This window comes from Macaca mulatta, chromosome 14 (genome assembly GCF_049350105.2).
Source record: "Macaca mulatta isolate MMU2019108-1 chromosome 14, T2T-MMU8v2.0, whole genome shotgun sequence".
In the NCBI taxonomy this organism is placed as follows: Eukaryota; Metazoa; Chordata; class Mammalia; order Primates; family Cercopithecidae; genus Macaca; species Macaca mulatta.
The window spans coordinates 103,388,063-103,406,352 of record NC_133419.1 but is presented as its reverse complement, the minus strand read 5'-3'; the positions used below and the strand labels follow the sequence as shown (position 1 = coordinate 103,406,352).

The window sequence follows — 18,290 nt, the reverse complement described above, 5'->3', positions numbered from 1 at the left end:
AAGTCTTTTAAACATTTAATCCTCTTATTTAATCCTCACCACAACCCTAAGGAAAAGTACTATTTCCTTTTCTCTGATAAGGAAGCTGAATTTCAGAAAGGTTAAATATTTGGTCACTGTAACACAGAAGGAATGTAACCAGGGCTGAATGACTCTCCTTTAACATAATTACAAGTTAAGTCAGTCTGCTCAGATCACCAAAGCAGAAAATCACACTACAGCATGGGGAAATCAAAGGTATGAAAAGGAAAGCTATCAGAATCAAAGCATCTGGAACAAAGACCTAAATATAATAGCTAAAACCGTAAAACTCTTAGGAGAAAATGTAGAAATAAATCTTCATGACATTGGGTTTGGCAATTGATTCTTAGATGTGACACCAAACACATGAGCAACCAAGGAAAAAAATAGATAAACTGGACTTCATCAAAATCAGAAACCTTTGTGCATCAAAAGACATCATCAAGAAAGTGAAAGACAACCCACAGAAATTTGCAAAATGTTTGCAAATCACATATCTGATAAAGGTTTGATATCCAGAATATATAAGGAACTCCTAACAACTTAACAAAAAAGACAAATAACCCAGTTAAAACTATAAGAAATGACTTGAATAGACCTTTCTCCAAAGATATACAAATGGACAACCACCATGTGAAAAGATGCGCAGCCTTATCCATTAGTCGCTAGGGAAATACAAATGAAAACAACCATGAGATACCACTTCACACCTACTTAGATGGCCCTGATAATTTTAAGAGTTAAAAATAAAATAAAAAATAAAAAATGTTATTTTGAATACAGAGTATACAGAGAAATTGAAATCCTAGTACATTGCTGGTGGGAATGTTTAGTACATTGTATTCTACAGTGGTATAGCCACTGGAATGGATTGTATGGCTATTCCACTGGATGTACCTGGAATAGTCAGATTGCTAGAGTCAGAGCGCAGACGGAGAGGAGAGAAGAGAGCTATTCGTTAATGGATACAGAGTTTCTCTTTGGAATGGCAAAATAGCTCTCAAAATTGATACTGGTTATACAACGTTGTAAATGTACTTAATGACATGGAATTCTACACTTAAAAATGGTTAAAGTGCTAAATTTTATATGATGTATATTTTACCGGTTAAGAAAACATAGTTTCCTTCCTTAAAAATAAGTCACTCATAACCTATGGATTAGATCACTCTCATTAGCTCCAGACCTGATTTCCAGCTGAAACCTTGAACCCAATGTCCAGGATGTCCATGATGTCTGTGCTTTCCCACAACCACGTCTGTTTCCCTCACAAAATCAACTCCTAGTTTCTTTTCCTGTAAGCCATGTTTCCATATTAACAGCACGACCACTCACCAAGTCTATTAGGCTCAGATCATCCTTGATTTTCTTCTCATTCCTGCAACCAATCATCTCCCAAGTTTTGGTTTTGTTTTGTTTTTATCAATCCTACCTTCTACATACATCTTGGATTTCCTTCCTCTTTCTCATCACTATGGTCACAATCTTAGTTTAGGGACTCATCTTCCCCCTCTCTCAGCTGGATTATTGTAATAACTTTTTGCTTGGTCTATCTGCCTCTCCAATATCCCTCTACAGAGCATCATCTCATCTTCCACAATCTGTCTTTACAATCACCAGTATCATTTTCTTACAGCATTACAAAGCTTATTATGCTGCTTTCTTCCTTTAAAACATTCCTTGATGCCCTTGGAATAAAGTCCAAACTCCCTGGCACACGAGGCTCGCTCTCAACAACTTGACCCCGACCTGCTTTTCCAGCCACTCACCACCCTTGACCACAGCCACGTTACTGCTCACTCTACTGTATCCATGCTCTTCCCATGTCTTCTTCCTGGAATGCCCTTTTCCAAGGGAACTCCTAGTTACCCTCTAAAATCCAGCTAAAATGCTACCTCTTGTATGGATTCTCCTCAATTCCCACAAGAAGGATTAACTGTTCCCTTCTCTTTGGTAACTTGGCACACTATAAGCAAGTGTCACTTGGTTTTAAGAGTATTTACCTCCCGGTATTGCCACCCTAGAGCACGAGCTTCTAAAGGCTGGAAGTGGGACTTGATTCCACTGGGTCTTTTTTCACTAATTACAATTTAGATGAACAAGAGATTTTTTTCCTCCTTATTCAAGAGTGAATATTAAAGGGAGTTACTAAAATTCATTTAAAGTGTTTGTAATTTCTAATGCTCTTTGAATTGCTAAAAGTAAACAGAAATGTAAAATACAAAATCTAGAAAATACCTTTTTTAAGACTTTATTTTTTTAAAGCAGTTTTAAGTTCACAGCAAAATTGAAAGTACGGAGATGTCCCGTATACGTCCTGCCCCCACACATGCATAGCCTCCCCCATTATCAACATCTCCCACCAGAGGGGTACATTTGTTTCTGTGTGTGTGTTTTGTTTTTTGTTTTGTTTTTTGTTTTGTTTTGTTTTGTTTTGTTTGAGACAGAGTCTCCCTCTGTTGCCCAGACTGGAGTGCAGTGTCATGATCTCGGCTCACTGCAACCTCCGCCTCCTGGATTCAGGTGATTCTCCTGCCTCAGCCTCCTGAGCAGCTGGCATTACAGGTGCCCGCCACGACACCTGGCTAATTTTTGTACTTTTAGTAGAGACAGGGTTTCACTATGTTGGCCAGGCTGGCCTCAAACTCCTGACCTCAGGTGATCTGCCTGCCTCGGCCTCCCAAAGTGCTGGGATTACAGGCGTGGGCCACCATGCCCGGCCTACATTTGTTACAATTGAAGAACCTACACCGACACATCATAATCACCCAAAGTTTATTGCATTTGTGGTCACTGTTGGTGTTGTACATTCTGTGTGTTTGGACAAATGTAAAATGACATGAATCCACCATTATAGTATTACACAGAGTAAATGCACTCCCCCAGAAATTCTCTGGGCTTTGCCCATTCATCCCCCAATCCCACGTCCAGCCCACACAACTACTGATATTTTTACCTATTTTTGCCTTTTCCAGAATGTTATATAGTTGGAATCATACACTAAGTAGCCCTGCAGATTGCTTCTTTCAGTTAATAATATGCATTTAAGATTCTTTCACGTCTATTCATGGTTTCACAGCTCATTTCTTTTTAGCACTGAATAATATTTCATTGCCTAGATGTCCCGCAGTACATGTATTCATTCACCTACTGAGCGACATCTTGATTGCTTCCAAGTTTGGGCAATTATGGATAAAGCTGCTATAAACATCCATATGTATGTTTTTGTGTAAACATAAATTTTTATCTCCTTAAGATAAATACCAAGGAGCACCATTGCTGCATCATATGGTAAGAGTATGTTTCATTCTGAAAGAAACCATCAAACTGTCTTCCAAGGTGGCTGTACCATTTTTCATTTCCACTAAAACATCCTGCATTTGCCACCGTCAGTGTTCTGGATTTTGACCTTTCTAATAGGTGTGTAGTGGTATCTCATTACTGTTTTGATTTGCATTTCCCCTATAACATATGACGTGAAGAATCTTTTCATATGCTTATTCACTATCTGTATATCTTTTCTGGTAAGATGTCTGTTAAGGTTTTAGGCCCATTTTTAAAATCAGATTGTTTGTGTTCTTATTGTTGAGTTTTAAAAGTTACTTGTACATTTTGGATAACAGTCCTGTATTGGATATGTCTTTTTTTTTTTTTTTTTTTTTTTTTGAGAGTGTCACTCTGTCACCCAGGCTGGAGTGCAGTGGAGTGATCTCAGCTCACTGCAACCTCTGCCTCTGAGGTTCAAGCAGTTCTCGTGCCTCAGCCTCCTGAGTAGCTAGGACTACAGGCACGCATCATCATGCTTGGCTAATTTTTGTATTTTTATTAGAAACAGGGTTTTGCCATGTTTCCCAGGCTATCTCAAACTTCTGAGCTCAGGCAGTCCACTGGCCTCAGCTTTCCAAAGTGCTAGAATTACAGGCATGAGCCACTGCACCTGGCCACGGATGTGTCTTTGCATTTATTTTCATCCAATCTGTGGCTTATGTGCTCACTCGCTTGAGGAAATGCCTTTTGATTTTAATTCAATGCAAATATTATCAAAAACCTGATATAATTTCATTTTTAGCTGATTCGAGTTCATAAATATTCATTATTCTACAAATATTTATGATGCACCTTATCATATGTCAAACTCTGACTAAGGATACCAATTGCTCTAGTTAAACTGTGACCATACAGAATCAAGATGTCTCTGTAAAGAGAGCAAATTTAATTAACTGATCTGAAAATTTTACCTTTGCTGGCTCACGGTGCTCAACTACCGTGTAATTGAAGTGACATGTGATTAATTAAATTTTTTAGCTGCAGTATATTTGGAGTGTTTCCCATGATGTATTAGAGTCAAAAGCCATGGTGCTCTCCCAAGTAATGTATAATATAATAAAGGAGACAGACCTATTACAACATGAATAGGCAGTGCAGTGGGATAGAAAAAGCACTAAGCTACTATCTGTGTGAGCTGAGAGAAGTATAGTAAGTTAAATTGTCATCTTGGCCTCAGTTTCATCTTTGGTAAGAATAGAGTCATTGGGCTAGAATCTGTAGGTAATGGATTCTTACTGCTATACGTAGAATAACCATTTTGTGTACTAAGGACCAATGCATCCCTACCTGTAGCTGGGTAGCAGCCAGAGTCAGAGTGATTGGAAGAAAAAAAATGGATACAATGATTTCCAAGTTGAAGGTCTAGCTTTGGAAGAATCTGTGACTATAAAATGAGAAGCAGAATAAGTAAGCCAGATGAACAGTTAAGCCCATGCTTGTAGATTTTTGTTGGCTTCGTATTTTTTCATGTTTATTTCAAGAAGAATTAGAGGCAGTGTTCACCACTAAGAAAAGACATAAACTGATTAAAAGGAGACCCAAAGAAGGGAATTATCACTGCTCTGCCAAGGGACCCGGAAGGTGAGGGGACACAACACAGTTCTATGGTCGCCATTAATCCACCCGCACAGCAGCATCTCCATCTGCCTCCTGCCATCTTTCCCCTGTATAGAGAATGACAGGATGTTGGTGATGTTCTATTTCTTGACTTTGGTGACTGTTACAGTCTTTGCTTAATTATATTTCATTATTTATATGTTTTGTGCACTTTTTCATACCTTTCAATTTTAAAAAAATCCTTTAAAAATATATGGTACAATCATGTCCTGAATGATGCTTCCCTACATTTTTAAATTGAAAAGACCTATGTGAGCAGTCATTTGACTTTGGCAAACAAATGAGGTTTCTCATGGATTCAATTTTTGCGGCAGACAGAAAAAAAATCCTTTGAAAGACAAATACATTGTGTGCTTCCTGCCAATAAGGATGTAATACTTCCTCGTTTTAGTTAATGAAAAATAACACATACTTTCAAAGTTCTGTAGGCTCTAAAAAGAAAGAAAACACTCAAATGAGTCACCTATTTCCACATTCGAGGCTCAGAAGCTATATAAATTTCTGCAGTCACTAGCAGAAAACACCAAATCAACCATAGGTCCAAGAACAATTGTCTCTGTATGGCAGCTATGCGACTCACCGTGCTATGTGCTGTGTGCCTGCTGCCTGGCAGCCTGGCCCTGCCGCTGCCTCGGGAGGCGGGAGGCATGAGTGAGCTCCAGTGGAAACAGGCTCAGGTATGTCACAGCCCACTTACTTGGGGTTCCATTCTTTTGCCATCTACATTAAGAAATGTGTTTTTCAATTATTTCCCTTCCCATGTTAGCATTGCAGTGGAATTTTCTTTGGGGTAGTTTTTCTGATTATAAAAGCAATATATGTTTTCATCAAGTAGCCATTAAAAGCAGGTTTCAGAGTCTGCTCTAATCGGGCTTGAGTTCCAACCCTCCACTCACTATGTAGATAGACTCAGGAAGGTCATTAAACTTCTGCAAGCTTCAGGTTTCCAATTTGGAAGTTGGAGATAAGCATGGTATCAACCAAATGAGGGTATTGTAAAGCATTTAACACAATACCTGAAACATTGTTTAAATTAAGTTCTTATTTTTATTTACTATAACTTGAGATTCTTTTTCTATAGCATACAGAATATTGCCTCTTAAGATACAACTTGTAAATATACTGTTTGTATATTTACAAAACTGTTTGTAATGGAGATATTTGAAGTCAGAAAACATGGGTAGAAGTTACAACTCTCCAACAAATCAATGACGATAGACAAGGCATTAACTTTTGACTTTGTTTTCTCCTATGTCCAGCAGAAAAAAAATACTATGTGTTTTATACCACACGGGGTATTCTAGTAAGTAAATGAGGTGATAACAAAACCGACTAGCATGTATGTAACAATTGTAGATTATAAAGTACTACATATACATTGTGACATTTAATCCTTAGTTCTATAAAAAGAGGAAACCAAGGTTAAATTGATTCGTATACTTATTAGTGGTAGAGATAGAAATCAAGGACAAGTGCTTCTGGTTCAAAAATCATGTTCTTTCCAATATGCTTCTTAATAAGCATCTAATAAATACAAGCAGTCTACTAATTATTATTTGGTCAACTAATGGGATGATTACTCATAAGCATTATTTGTAAATTTAGCTTTAAGCATAAGAAAAGTCAATTTTTAATTTGCATTAACTTAGACTTTTAAAAAGTTCCAGTTATAACAAGTTAGATTGAACCACATGAAGTTACTAGTATTTAACTTTTAAAATCTCCAAAACAGCAATTTTATATGGTTCCACCTAATGAATTCTCCAGAAAGAGTACTTTGCATTTAGTTTCTTTACTTAGAGTGCAGGTTAGCAGAAACTTAGAGTTTCTTTACTCGGAGGGATGTTAGCTAGGTTTAACAAAAAATAGGAAAAGTCATCTCAACAAAGATTTATCAAATCTCACATCCAGAGGGTGTCTTGGTAAAGTCTGTAGCTCTAGAAGGGATTAAATGGGTTATTTGTTTTTAAGTAAAGGATCAGTTATCAATTGTCATGGATGAACATAAGTATTTGTTGTACTTAATGAGACAACTGTTGGCAACAGGAAAAAAGTTACAATATTAATAAGATTTCTTACATAAATTACATATTCCTGAGCTGTCCTAAGACAGGTAACCATTACCATCTACTCAAAATAAACTGCAAATTAGTAAGTCAATGTTTAAATCGTTTTAACAACAGTACTATCAGGCATCATATAACCCTACACATGTTTCTAATGCATAGAAGTCAAAACACTTAAGTTCAAATACTGGCTCCTTCAGTTACTCACGAGGTGATCTTATGCAATTTATTTAACTTCTCTGAGCTGTGTTTCTTCATATATAAAATAGGGATAACAATGCCATACTTGTTTCATAGGGTGGTTATGAGGTTTACATAAAATAAATATGTGAGTGCCTGGCACTAGTAAGTGCTTAAAAATGTTCCTGTGAGGTTGCTGTTGTTAGTTCATTCACTTCTGTTGTTGTATTTGTGCTGCTGGATTCCTATTCTCATATCCAGATACTGAGAACCTTTAGAGAAATTCCCAGGAACCCAACTTTGTGTGGAATAAACCTGGGAGACCTACTGTATACTACAATCTCCCAAAGTGGGTTTGACTAGAGATTTACCAGCAGAAAGAGGGGCTGGGAATGGAATGAGCAGAAAGAGGGAAAAGAGGGCCTAGGAGTCAGGAAAGTCAAGTCCAGTTCTGCTACTAATTTAAGGTGTGAACCTGGGCACATAAATCATTTAGTTGTTATAAGCTTTGGTTCCTTCGCTGGATTATTAAATTGAACTACTTAATAATTTGCTAATATCTTTTCCCAGAGCTAAAATTTTAAGACCCTTTAACTTTTGGCTGGAACTACATCTCAGCTGGACCTTAGAGAGGGCTGGTTGACCTCAGCTCTCCCCCACAGGGTCTATGATAACACAGAGAGAAGGTCCCAGTTGTACCCCTGAGGACAGACTGGTACATGCTTCCTGATTGCTCTTACACACATCCAGGCTTTATAAAGTGTATAGTGTATTTCTGCCCCAAACATTTAAAGGGATTTTTTAAAAACTGAGGGATTCTTTTCTTTTGCTCATGAAATGGCATGCCAGTGCTTCATTAGCAATATTAAATTTTCTCCTCACTAATGCACACTTATTTTACTCAGTGACTATGTAATTATTCTGTCTTCAAATCATTATTTGAATCCACAGGAACCAAAGGCAAGAGATGTATAAGCTTCTAAGATAAAAGAAGATAATAAAAAAGAACTATAGATTAATTACTCTCTTTTCAATAGGACTATCTCAAGAGATTTTATCTCTATGACTCAGAAACAAAAAATGCCAACAGTTTAGAAGCCAAACTCAAGGAGATGGAAAAATTCTTTGGCCTGCCTATAACTGGAATGTTAAACTCCCGCATCATAGAAATAATGCAGAAGCCCAGATGTGGAGTGCCAGATGTTGCAGAATACTCACTATTTCCAAATAGCCCAAAATGGACTTCCAAAGTAGTTACCTACAGGTTAGTTTTGCTCTGGCTCATTTTGGCAAAAACAATGAAGCCTGTTTCCTAAGAGGTCAAACATTGTTTTCTTGTTTGCTACTAGGATTGTATCATATACTCGAGACTTACCGCATTTTACAGTGGATCGATTAGTGTCAAAGGCTTTAAACATGTGGGGCAAAGAGATCCCCCTGCATTTCAGGAAAGTTGTATGGGGAACTGCTGACATCATGATTGGCTTTGCACGAGGAGGTAAGAAAGATTCCTGTAGGCTAATCCTGTGTCCTGTTTTGTTTGTTCATGGTTTATATCAGTGCTCTTTTCTTATGAGGATTAAAATCCTTTAATGAGATTTGATTGGTAGATAGATAGATAGATAGATAGATAGATAGATAGATAGATAGATAGATAGATTTAGTAATATTGTTATAATGTTTATAATCTGGTAATATAGAGCCAGTCTTTACAGGAGCAGTCAGCAAACTAGGACCCACTGAGCCAAATCCAGCCCACCTTCTGTTTTTGTAAACAAAGTTTTACTGGAACACAGTCAGGATCCTTCATTTCCCTATTATCTATGACTGTTTGGGGTCAGGCTGTAACTGTGACAGAGATGACAAAGCTTAAACACTTGTTATCTGATCCTTTACAGAAAGAGTTTGCCAATCTCTGTTTTGTAATGTGAATTATTATTTGTATGTACAGTCAAGAACTGCTTAACAATAGGAATACATTCTGAGAAATGAGACCTTTGGCAATCTTGTCATTGTGCTAACATCACAGACTACACTTACACAAACCCAGGTGATACAGCCTACTATCCAACTAGGCTATATAGTATAGCCTATTGCTCCTTGGCTGTAAATCTATACAGCATGTTACTATACTGAATACGGTAGGCAACTATAACACAATGGCAAGTATTTGTGTGTCTAAACATATTCAAACATTGAAAAGGTAATGCACTGAGCTATGACATTATCACAGCTATTATATCACTAGGCTATAGGAATTTTTCAGCTCCATTATAGTCTTACAGGACCATTGTATATGTGGTCTGTTGACTGAAAGATCATTATGTAGCACATGACTATATGTTTACAATGTATCGAGCTAACATCAATATTAAATCAACAGAAAGAGCTGTAGCTTCCAAAGGCCTCAAGAGGCCCCTGAGAAGTGGTATATAACCTGTTGCTAATGCCTTTCATGTGGCAAGGAAGTAGGAAATGGAAACTTTCATATTAAAGAACTTAAAAATATATAACCCACCAGGGCGTGGTGGCTCATGCCTGTAATCTCAACACTTCGGGAGACCGAGGCAGGTGGATCATCTGTGGTCAGGAGTTTAAGACCAGCCTGGCCAATATGGTGAAACCTCATCTCTACTAAAACAAAAATTAGCTGAGCATGGTGGCGCATGCCTGTAATTCCAGCTATTTGGGAGGCTGAAGCATGAGAATCGCTTGAACCCAGGAGACAGAGGTTGCAGTGAGCCAAGATCACACCACTGTATTCCAGCCTGGGCAACAGAGCAAGACTATGTCTCAAAAAAATATATATGTATATAAAAAATACATATATATTGTATATATATAATACATATATAGTATATATATAATACATATATAGTATATATACAAATATATATGTATATATAAAAATATATACATATATGCAAATATATATATATTTTTATATAAACCCTTTTTTTAGTATATGGGTTATATATATGTGTGTGTGTGTGTGTGTGTGTGTATATATATATATAACACATATACATAAACTGTTCTTAATTGCTAGTGTTTCGTGGTGCAACTTTAGAGAAAAATGTTGCCCATTTAGGTCTGTTCTATGTGGAACTGTCCGGCTACTGTAGCTGAAATTTGAACTTCAACCCACAATATTGAAAACACTGAAGAAAATGCTATGGGAAAGCACTAATCATAGCACTACAAGTTTTTTAAGAGCTAGATAAACTGGACCGGCCTCATATCACCTTGAAGATAACCAGCTCCGCATCACAAATTAAAGGACTATCAAAAGCCATTTTAAGAGATCTTGAGCATGGCTCTCTAAGAGACTATTTACTATGCCCACAAAGAATAAGCTAGGTTTTTAAGAAAAAAAAAAACGTATGAAATGGTGTACAAATTACCTGCCAAATGCAGTATTCATATTCATTCTCCCTCCCACCACCCTTTGACAGAGCAAAGTGGTCAAATTTAACAAAAGCTTAAATGCAACCCTAAGTTAGATATAACTGCATTTTAAGTCCTATATCCAGTAAGCTTTCAATATATGGTGATTATCAGTGATGAGCAATGATTCTGTGAAAGGAAAAAGTGTCTGGGCCAAGAAAGCACCCCAACTACCCTGTGAATGCAACTGACAGCGTGTAACAATGCCAGCTACTTGGACTGGGCTGCTTTTTTTTTTTTTTTTTTAATTTATTTTTTGAGATGGAGTTTCACTCTTGTAACCCAGGCTGGAGTACAGTGGCATGATCTCGGCTTACTGCAACTTCCACCTCCTGAGTTCAAGCAATTCTCCAGCCTCAGCCTTCCAAGTAGCTAGGATTACAGGCATGTGCCACCACGCCCAGTTAATTTTTGTATTTTTAGTAGAGATGGGGTTTCACCATGCTGGCCAGACTGGTCTCAAACTCCTGACCTCAGGTGATCCACCCAGCTCAGCCTCCCAAAGTGCTGGGATTACAGGCGTGGGCCACCGTGCCTGGCCTGGACTGGGCTGCTTTTTCTAGCCTCAATAATCATATAAACTGAAAAATAAAATTATTGGAGAAAAAAAATCAGTCACTAAGAACAATCACTCCGTTTTCTTTCAGCTCATGGGGACCCATACCCGTTTGATGGGCCAGGAAACACGCTGGCTCATGCCTTTGCACCTGGGCCAGGTCTTGGAGGAGATGCTCACTTCGATGAGGATGAACGCTGGACGGATGGTAGCAGTCTAGGTATAGCATCTCATGTCTCTTCTACTCCACATCCTTTTTAAAATCCTGGACTTACACTAAGTTAAATAATTATTTTAATTTATAAGTATTGAGCCCTTGCTAAGTGCCAAACACTGTACTATATGCCTGAAATGCATTATTTCATGTAATATACTCATAATGCTACACATACAGAAGATGGACACTCAGGCTATGGAGTCAAGCAGCACTGGTCCAATTTGCTGTACATCTACCAATTACTCTGTGTCATTGGGCAAGTTATTGAATTTCTCTGAGCCTCAGTCTCCTCCTCTGTGGAATGGGAATATAAATAGTTCCCACATCAAGGATTCTTTAAATTAAATGGGATAATGCCTATATAGTGCCTGGAATATATTAATAATTCAATAAATTATAGCTCTTTCTTCATATTTCCAAAAAATACATGCTCCAAATGGAAAAGAAAGAGAAGTAGAAACTACGATATTTAAGAAGTATACACAATTCTGGAATTATTCACTATTTTCCAAAAAGAACCAATCCATGACTTAGTCTATCATATTTATCATTTTACATGGTAGGATATTATAGGCACATCAGAGAAGTAATGGAGAAGACTCTGGCATAAAAATCCCAACTAGAGACAATTTAAAAACAAAAAATACAAAAAAAAAAAAAAGGCTACCAACTGGCCCTAAAAGGGAAATTTGTATTTGTGTTTGGCAAAGGGAATTCACCATAGCTTGCTGCCTTGCTTTGAAAATCTATGTAAAATTGTGATGCTGCCTCCCATTCACATCTAGCATATTCTTTTCATTCTTTTTTCTTCCCACTTAAGGTAGGTTAAAGGCAGTTTCCTTCAATTCAATGCTACATCACCAGAGCTCTGGCCACTCCTCAAACTCACAGGCTCACATCTTCCACATACTTGCAAAGCCTTTCAATGAGTCTGAAGGAGAGCAAAGGATATATGTAATATAAGTTAATGAATCAAAATGAAAGACAAAACTCAGCATTGCCTGGAGATCCTGCCTTTCAATCTTCACTTTCTCAAAGCCAACTTTCTCTCCTCTGATATCCAAAGTCACTAACATTTATTGAATGGCTGTGACTTCCCAAATATTGTGAAACTCTAGTTATCATGACAAATCTATAGGGCAGGAATTACTGTCTCTGTTTAACAGGTGAGAAACGGAGACTCGGCAACATCAATTAATCTGTCCAGAGTTGTCCAGCTAGTAAGCAGTGGAGCTACATTTCAAACCTAGGTCTTAGTGCTTTTAAAGCCTTTGCTTTCCACTGCAGAGTATTGCTGCCTGAATGAAAGAAGCAAATAAAAAACATTACACATTTTTAAGAAGCAGAAGTAGTGATGAGATTAAAGTACTCCTATTCTGATTATCCTTCTAACCTCTCTCCACTTTTGAAAGCCTAGAAACAAATAAGTAAGCTACCGAGGGCTAAAAATTGGGTATTTTTCTTTAGTTATTTAAATTATGATATCATATATTATATGTAATATTACAATAATATATGCAGCTATTTTTATCATAAGTTTCTCACTTCTTCGGTTGTAGGAATTAACTTCCTGTATGCTGCAACGCATGAACTTGGCCATTCTTTGGGTATGGGACATTCTTCTGATCCCAATGCAGTGATGTATCCGACCTATGGAAACGGAGATCCCCAAAATTTTAAACTTTCCCAGGATGATATTAAAGGCATTCAGAAACTATATGGTAATATTTATTATTTCAAATAAGAGGATTTCACATTTTCTTTTTAGAGTGGGGTAGGAAAAGAAAGGCGAGGAAGTGGGTATTTACCTGGAAAACCACACTGGAACTTATATCAAAAAGCCTATTAAGGGGAGGAACTGGGGACCTTAGATACTTAAAATATAACTAGGCTGTGTTATACCTTGCAGATGTTGATTGTGAGTTTCAGTAACATAGTACAATATGGTAAAATTATGCAAATGATATTGTCAAGATTTTCTTCAAGCTGCCACCCACTGCTCTTCCTCTCTCAGTTTAAATAGTTTATTTAGGAGAGTGTCCCCTGTAGGGGTGGATTGAAGGAACAAAACACCTTTCTTCATAGCTGCCCACTCCTAAAGATTCAACTCTAAATAATTAAAAGTGACCCTACTATTCCTGTTTGCATATACATGCAGAGAAAGTGGTTAACCACGGACAGAAACTGCTTATCATTCCTGGTCTTGATACTTATGTATATCCCATGTCCCAATCTATGCTTTTTTGGTTTAATCAAGTTCCAAATTCAGTTTTTTTAAGAAAACTGATTTGGATTTACTGAATTGAGTCAGCCAAAAGTAGAATTTGAGAAAGAAATCAAAGGACAAGAATAAAAACCTCTGTCTCTGGATAAAGGTAACGAAAGTAAGGTTCACAGAGGCTAAGTGGACTGTCCAAGGTCATGTGACTGCCAAGTGCTTGAGCCTTGATTCCAAATGAGGGCTATGTGACTTCATACTCTTTCTACTACATATCCCTGCCTATCACTGCCCAGTAAGCTTTTTATCCTAGTAAGGATAAAAGAATACAGAATGGCATATTTAAATCAGCAGATATAACTAAACCTAGCCGTAAAAAAGATCAGGATGAAGAGAATACACTGCAAAAAGATCATATAAGACTCTTCGAATGATCACATGAGCAATGAAAGTGCTTCCACATAATAGAGGATTGTCCTCAAGGGAGAAATATTCCAGTAAGACACTGGATTTAAGATATCAGTTCAACCTAGCATTTACTATAAATTAGCATGTACCAAAATGTATTCTCAGAACACTAGTCCTACAGGGTGATTTCCAGATAAGGCGACTATGGAGAAATAAGTTCAAGAAACACTACCTACTATATTTCAGGTACATAGAATATTGGAGAGTATAGACTATTGAACAAACGTTTAACCGAGTGTTTCCTAAATTATAATCCTTTTTACGGGTCTTAATGAGTCCCATAAAATAGTACTTCAGAGAACGCACTTTGGAAAATGCTATGTAACTATTCCCAAAAGATCTGACTTAACGAACCACTGCTGTCCAAACGATTCACAAAATGCTGACTATTGTTGGTAAAGCTATCACCAAGAAAACTGAAAATACTACCCTCCCCTTACAGAAAACTGTGAAACTCATGGAATATTCTACAGCAGTCTGTAAATATTTTAGAACCCTAAGAAAAATACAAAGAGAATAAAGAAGATCCGAGGCATACTGATTAAATTTAATAGGAAGAAAAGAGACTAGTGCATTAAAACCTTAAGTATTAGACAAAAGGGCACCCCTGGTCAGAGGTGGAAAGAAGTAACTTCTGGACAAATGGAAATAGAATTTAATTATGTAGGCTGTAAATGTAGGGAGTTAATCTAAAACAGAATATGAGCAGAACACATAGATTCCAAAGAAAGTGATTAAGATACAAGATTCCTAATGCTATACTCAGAATGATAAAAATAATAGCTGACTGGGCACGGTGGCTCACGCCTTTACCCAGCACTTTGGGAGGCTGAGGCGGGTGGGGATCGCTTGAGGCCACGAGTTTGAGACCTGGGCAACATGGCAAAACCCCATCTCTACTAAAAATACAAAAATTAGCCAGGCATGAAGGTGTGTTTCTGTAGTCCCAGCAACTCGGAAGGCTGAGGCATGAGAATTGCTGGAACCCAGGAGGCAGAGGTTGCAGTGAGTCAAGATCACACCACTGCACTCCAGCCTGGGCAACAGAGTGAGACTCCATCTCAAAAAATAAATAAATAATAGCTAACATGCATTGAGTACTTGCAGTATTCCAAGACTTCACATGGATTGACTCATTTAATTCAAGAATTCAATGAGACATTATTATCCACATTTTACAGATTTGTAATCCGATGCTAAGAGAGGTTAAGTAGTAAACTACCTAAGGTCACACAGCTAGTAAACTGGTAGAGACAAGATACAAAGGTACCTGAGCCCTGGGCCCACACTCCAGTCAATCCTGCCTTCTTAGCCTCTGGAGGTTGTTCTTCAGAATCTTTGTCCCAGGCACACAGAACTGGGCTGAGTGAATAATAGATTATACTTTCTGTGACATTTCCTTTGTCTGTATAATCTTAGGATGGTTTTTATGCATTTTCTACACATCAGAATGTTCTCTTTTTTTTTCTCTCAATAGGAAAGAGAAGTAATTCAAGAAAGAAATAGAAACTTCAAGGAGAACATCCATTCATTCATTGGATTTTATATCATTGTTGCACAATCAGAATTGATAAGCACTGTTCTTCCACTCTGTTTAGCAATTATGTCACCCTTTTTTATTGCAGTTGGTTTTTGAATGTCTTTCACTCCTTTTAAGGATAAACTCATTTATGGCGTGACTGTGTCTTACTCATCTATACTAGCAGTGGGTAGATGTCAATAAATGTTATGTACACAAATAAATAAAATGTTTATTCCGTGGTAAATTTATTTATATTTGGGAGCACTCTTTCTATGGCAAGTGAAGACATACTATACAATGAAAAGAAAGACTAGGACAAAGAAAGAATCCCACCACACTATTTTGGGGTCTTCTGCTGCACCTCACCCTTCCACCCAAGAGGGAAAGTAGGAGCTCCACCTCTTTATCGTTCACTAGTGTGCCTAAAGTTACACTAATTTCCCCTTACCTTTGTGGCCCGTGCTCTCACTCTGAGTCCTCTGGAAAATCCAATTCTTCCCACAAATGTCTGAGAATTTTCAACAACTTACAACTTACCACCTCACCATCACTTCCAGCTCCAAGTTCCTACCTCCCCATCACCTCCTGATTTTCATGCAACCTCTCCTACTGCAGCCACTCTCCAGGTTCCCTTCCCTTTTCCCCATGCCAACCAAGATATTGGTCTCACCCTATTCTCTTTAACTTTCTACAAACCAGTGCTACAGGCTTCAATGAAAAGGTAGATGTTGCTGGAGATTTGCATAAATAGTGGAATTTTCATAAAATTGAACAAAACTAAAATTGGATGTTATTCCCATCCTTCAAATCTTTTTTTTTGGGGGGGGGCGGAGGCAGAGTCTCATTCTGTTGCCCAGGTTGGCTTGCAGTGGCATGCGATCTCGGCTCACTGCAACCTCCACCTCCTGGGTTCAAGCGATTCTCCTGCTTCAGCCTCCCAAGTAGCTGGGATTATAGGCACATGCCACCATCCCTGCCTAATTTTTGTATTTTGAGTAGAGATGGGGTTTCACCATATTGGCCAGACTGGTCTTGAACTCCTGACCTCCAGTGATCCACTGGTCTGAGTCTCCCAGTGCTAGGATTGCAGGTGTGAGCCACCGCACCCAGCCCAAATCCTTTACTTATCCCAGATCAGGAATTTCTCACTGGCCACCTACTTCTGCAGGCTGCAGCCTCCTATCACCTCTCTCCCAACATCTCTTGTCTTTAAACCCCACTCCTTCTCACTTCCCCAGAAACTCATTTTCCTGATGTCCTTCAGCTCAGGTCCTCCCTTTCCACACACAGAAACCCACTGTGTTTCTCTGGGTGAAGCACTCTCTGTGCAGGGTTTAACCTTAATTAGCAGAACACGGAGCTGGCAAGGGCTTTGCCATTTCAGCCTTCTCTTTCTTCCTCCTCCTGCACACTCCCAATACCCAAGCATGTCTTTCTCTATAGGGAGATGAACAATTGAAATTTACTTTCTTACCGATAAAAATTATCCCTCCCACACATACCCTAAAAGCAGATCAGTATCCCAAAATTCAGAACTATCCAGCAGCCTTAGGAAGCCATTCCTAGAATAGTTCAAATGAGAGGAGAATCCACAATCCAGGCAAAATATAAAGTGTATGTGAACAAGAGTTCAAAGACCCTTTTAAAACATAAGGAAATATATATATACACACATATATATACACACACACACACACACACACATATATATACACACACACACACACACACACACACACACACACGATGCTGGAATGAAAAGGAAGTTATGCCATTAAATTCAAGTTCTTCCTTTTGTAGAAGACAAAACAGAGATTAAATGATTTCCCTAAGGTTCACAGTAAGCAAAAGTGGTGATTAAACATTTTGTTGTTTGTTTAACTCTTTGTATTTTGATTTTGGACAGCAGGAGGCAGTATCTATCTTGCAGCTAAAGTGGATGTCTATTGTTTTAACCTGCGCATCACCCTACTTTTGGAGACAAGAAACTACCTTTTCCCTTTGTGTACAATCTTCATGAGATGTCACATAGGTTGCTACAAGCTGCCTGGGCTGAGAGAAGAGTACAGGACCCAAGCTTGGCCTATCAGACACCGTCTCCCAAAAACACTGGAGGGATTATAGGTGGATTCAAACTGGCCATGGGGCTCTGGAGACACTGCCTATTGAATCCTGCACCCAGACAGATTGCCCGAGGTTGCCCTGGGCCCTGTCCTTCTCATAGCTTAGGTGTAGGGCTTCTCTTCCAGATTTGTAACTGACTGCACTGCCTTCCAATACATTTTGTCTATTGCTTAAGTTATCCATAGTTAGTTCATGTCTGTGGTTTGCAATCCCTGGCACAGTAGCTTAGTTGTCTTTCCTAGGGTATATGCACATACGGGCTCCGTTCTGTATTTTACCACATACTTCAATCTTAACAATGAAGTAAGCTCTAACAGAGCAGAGAAGTAAATAAAATGTTCTTTTTCTGATCAAATAGCATAAAACTAACTGGTAAACAGAAATTTTTCCTAGCAAATAAGGACCCATTTTTTTAAATTGTGGTAAAATACATTTAACATAAAATTTACCATCTCAACCATTAAGTGTACAGTTCAGTAATGTTAAGTGTATTCACACTGTTGCACAAGAGAAAAAGTCCTTAACCT

The 18,290-nt window shown here is 38.1% G+C and overlaps 1 protein-coding gene across 1 annotated transcript; it reads left to right on the top strand.

Moving 5' to 3' along the window:
* Nucleotides 1-5,421: 5,421 nt before the first annotated feature.
* MMP7 (matrix metallopeptidase 7) lies at nt 5,422-15,883 on the top strand. The gene is made up of 6 exons (XM_001097508.4): nt 5,422-5,642; nt 8,249-8,475; nt 8,561-8,709; nt 11,306-11,434; nt 12,991-13,152; nt 15,595-15,883. Exons 1-6 carry the CDS (start codon nt 5,526-5,528, stop codon nt 15,621-15,623), a joined length of 813 nt encoding a protein of 270 aa, XP_001097508.2. The 5' UTR covers nt 5,422-5,525; the 3' UTR covers nt 15,624-15,883.
* Nucleotides 15,884-18,290: the final 2,407 nt, after the last annotated feature.

Excerpts from the sequence above, each read along its gene's own strand:
- MMP7 (XM_001097508.4), top strand. The coding sequence starts at position 5,526 with ATGGCAGCTATGCGACTCACCGTGCTATGTGCTGTGTGCCTGCTGCCT. Across the intron at positions 8,476-8,560 it reads TCCAAAGTAGTTACCTACAG|GATTGTATCATATACTCGAG; the intron begins GTTAGTTTTGCT and ends GTTTGCTACTAG. Across the intron at positions 11,435-12,990 it reads GACGGATGGTAGCAGTCTAG|GAATTAACTTCCTGTATGCT; the intron begins GTATAGCATCTC and ends CTTCGGTTGTAG.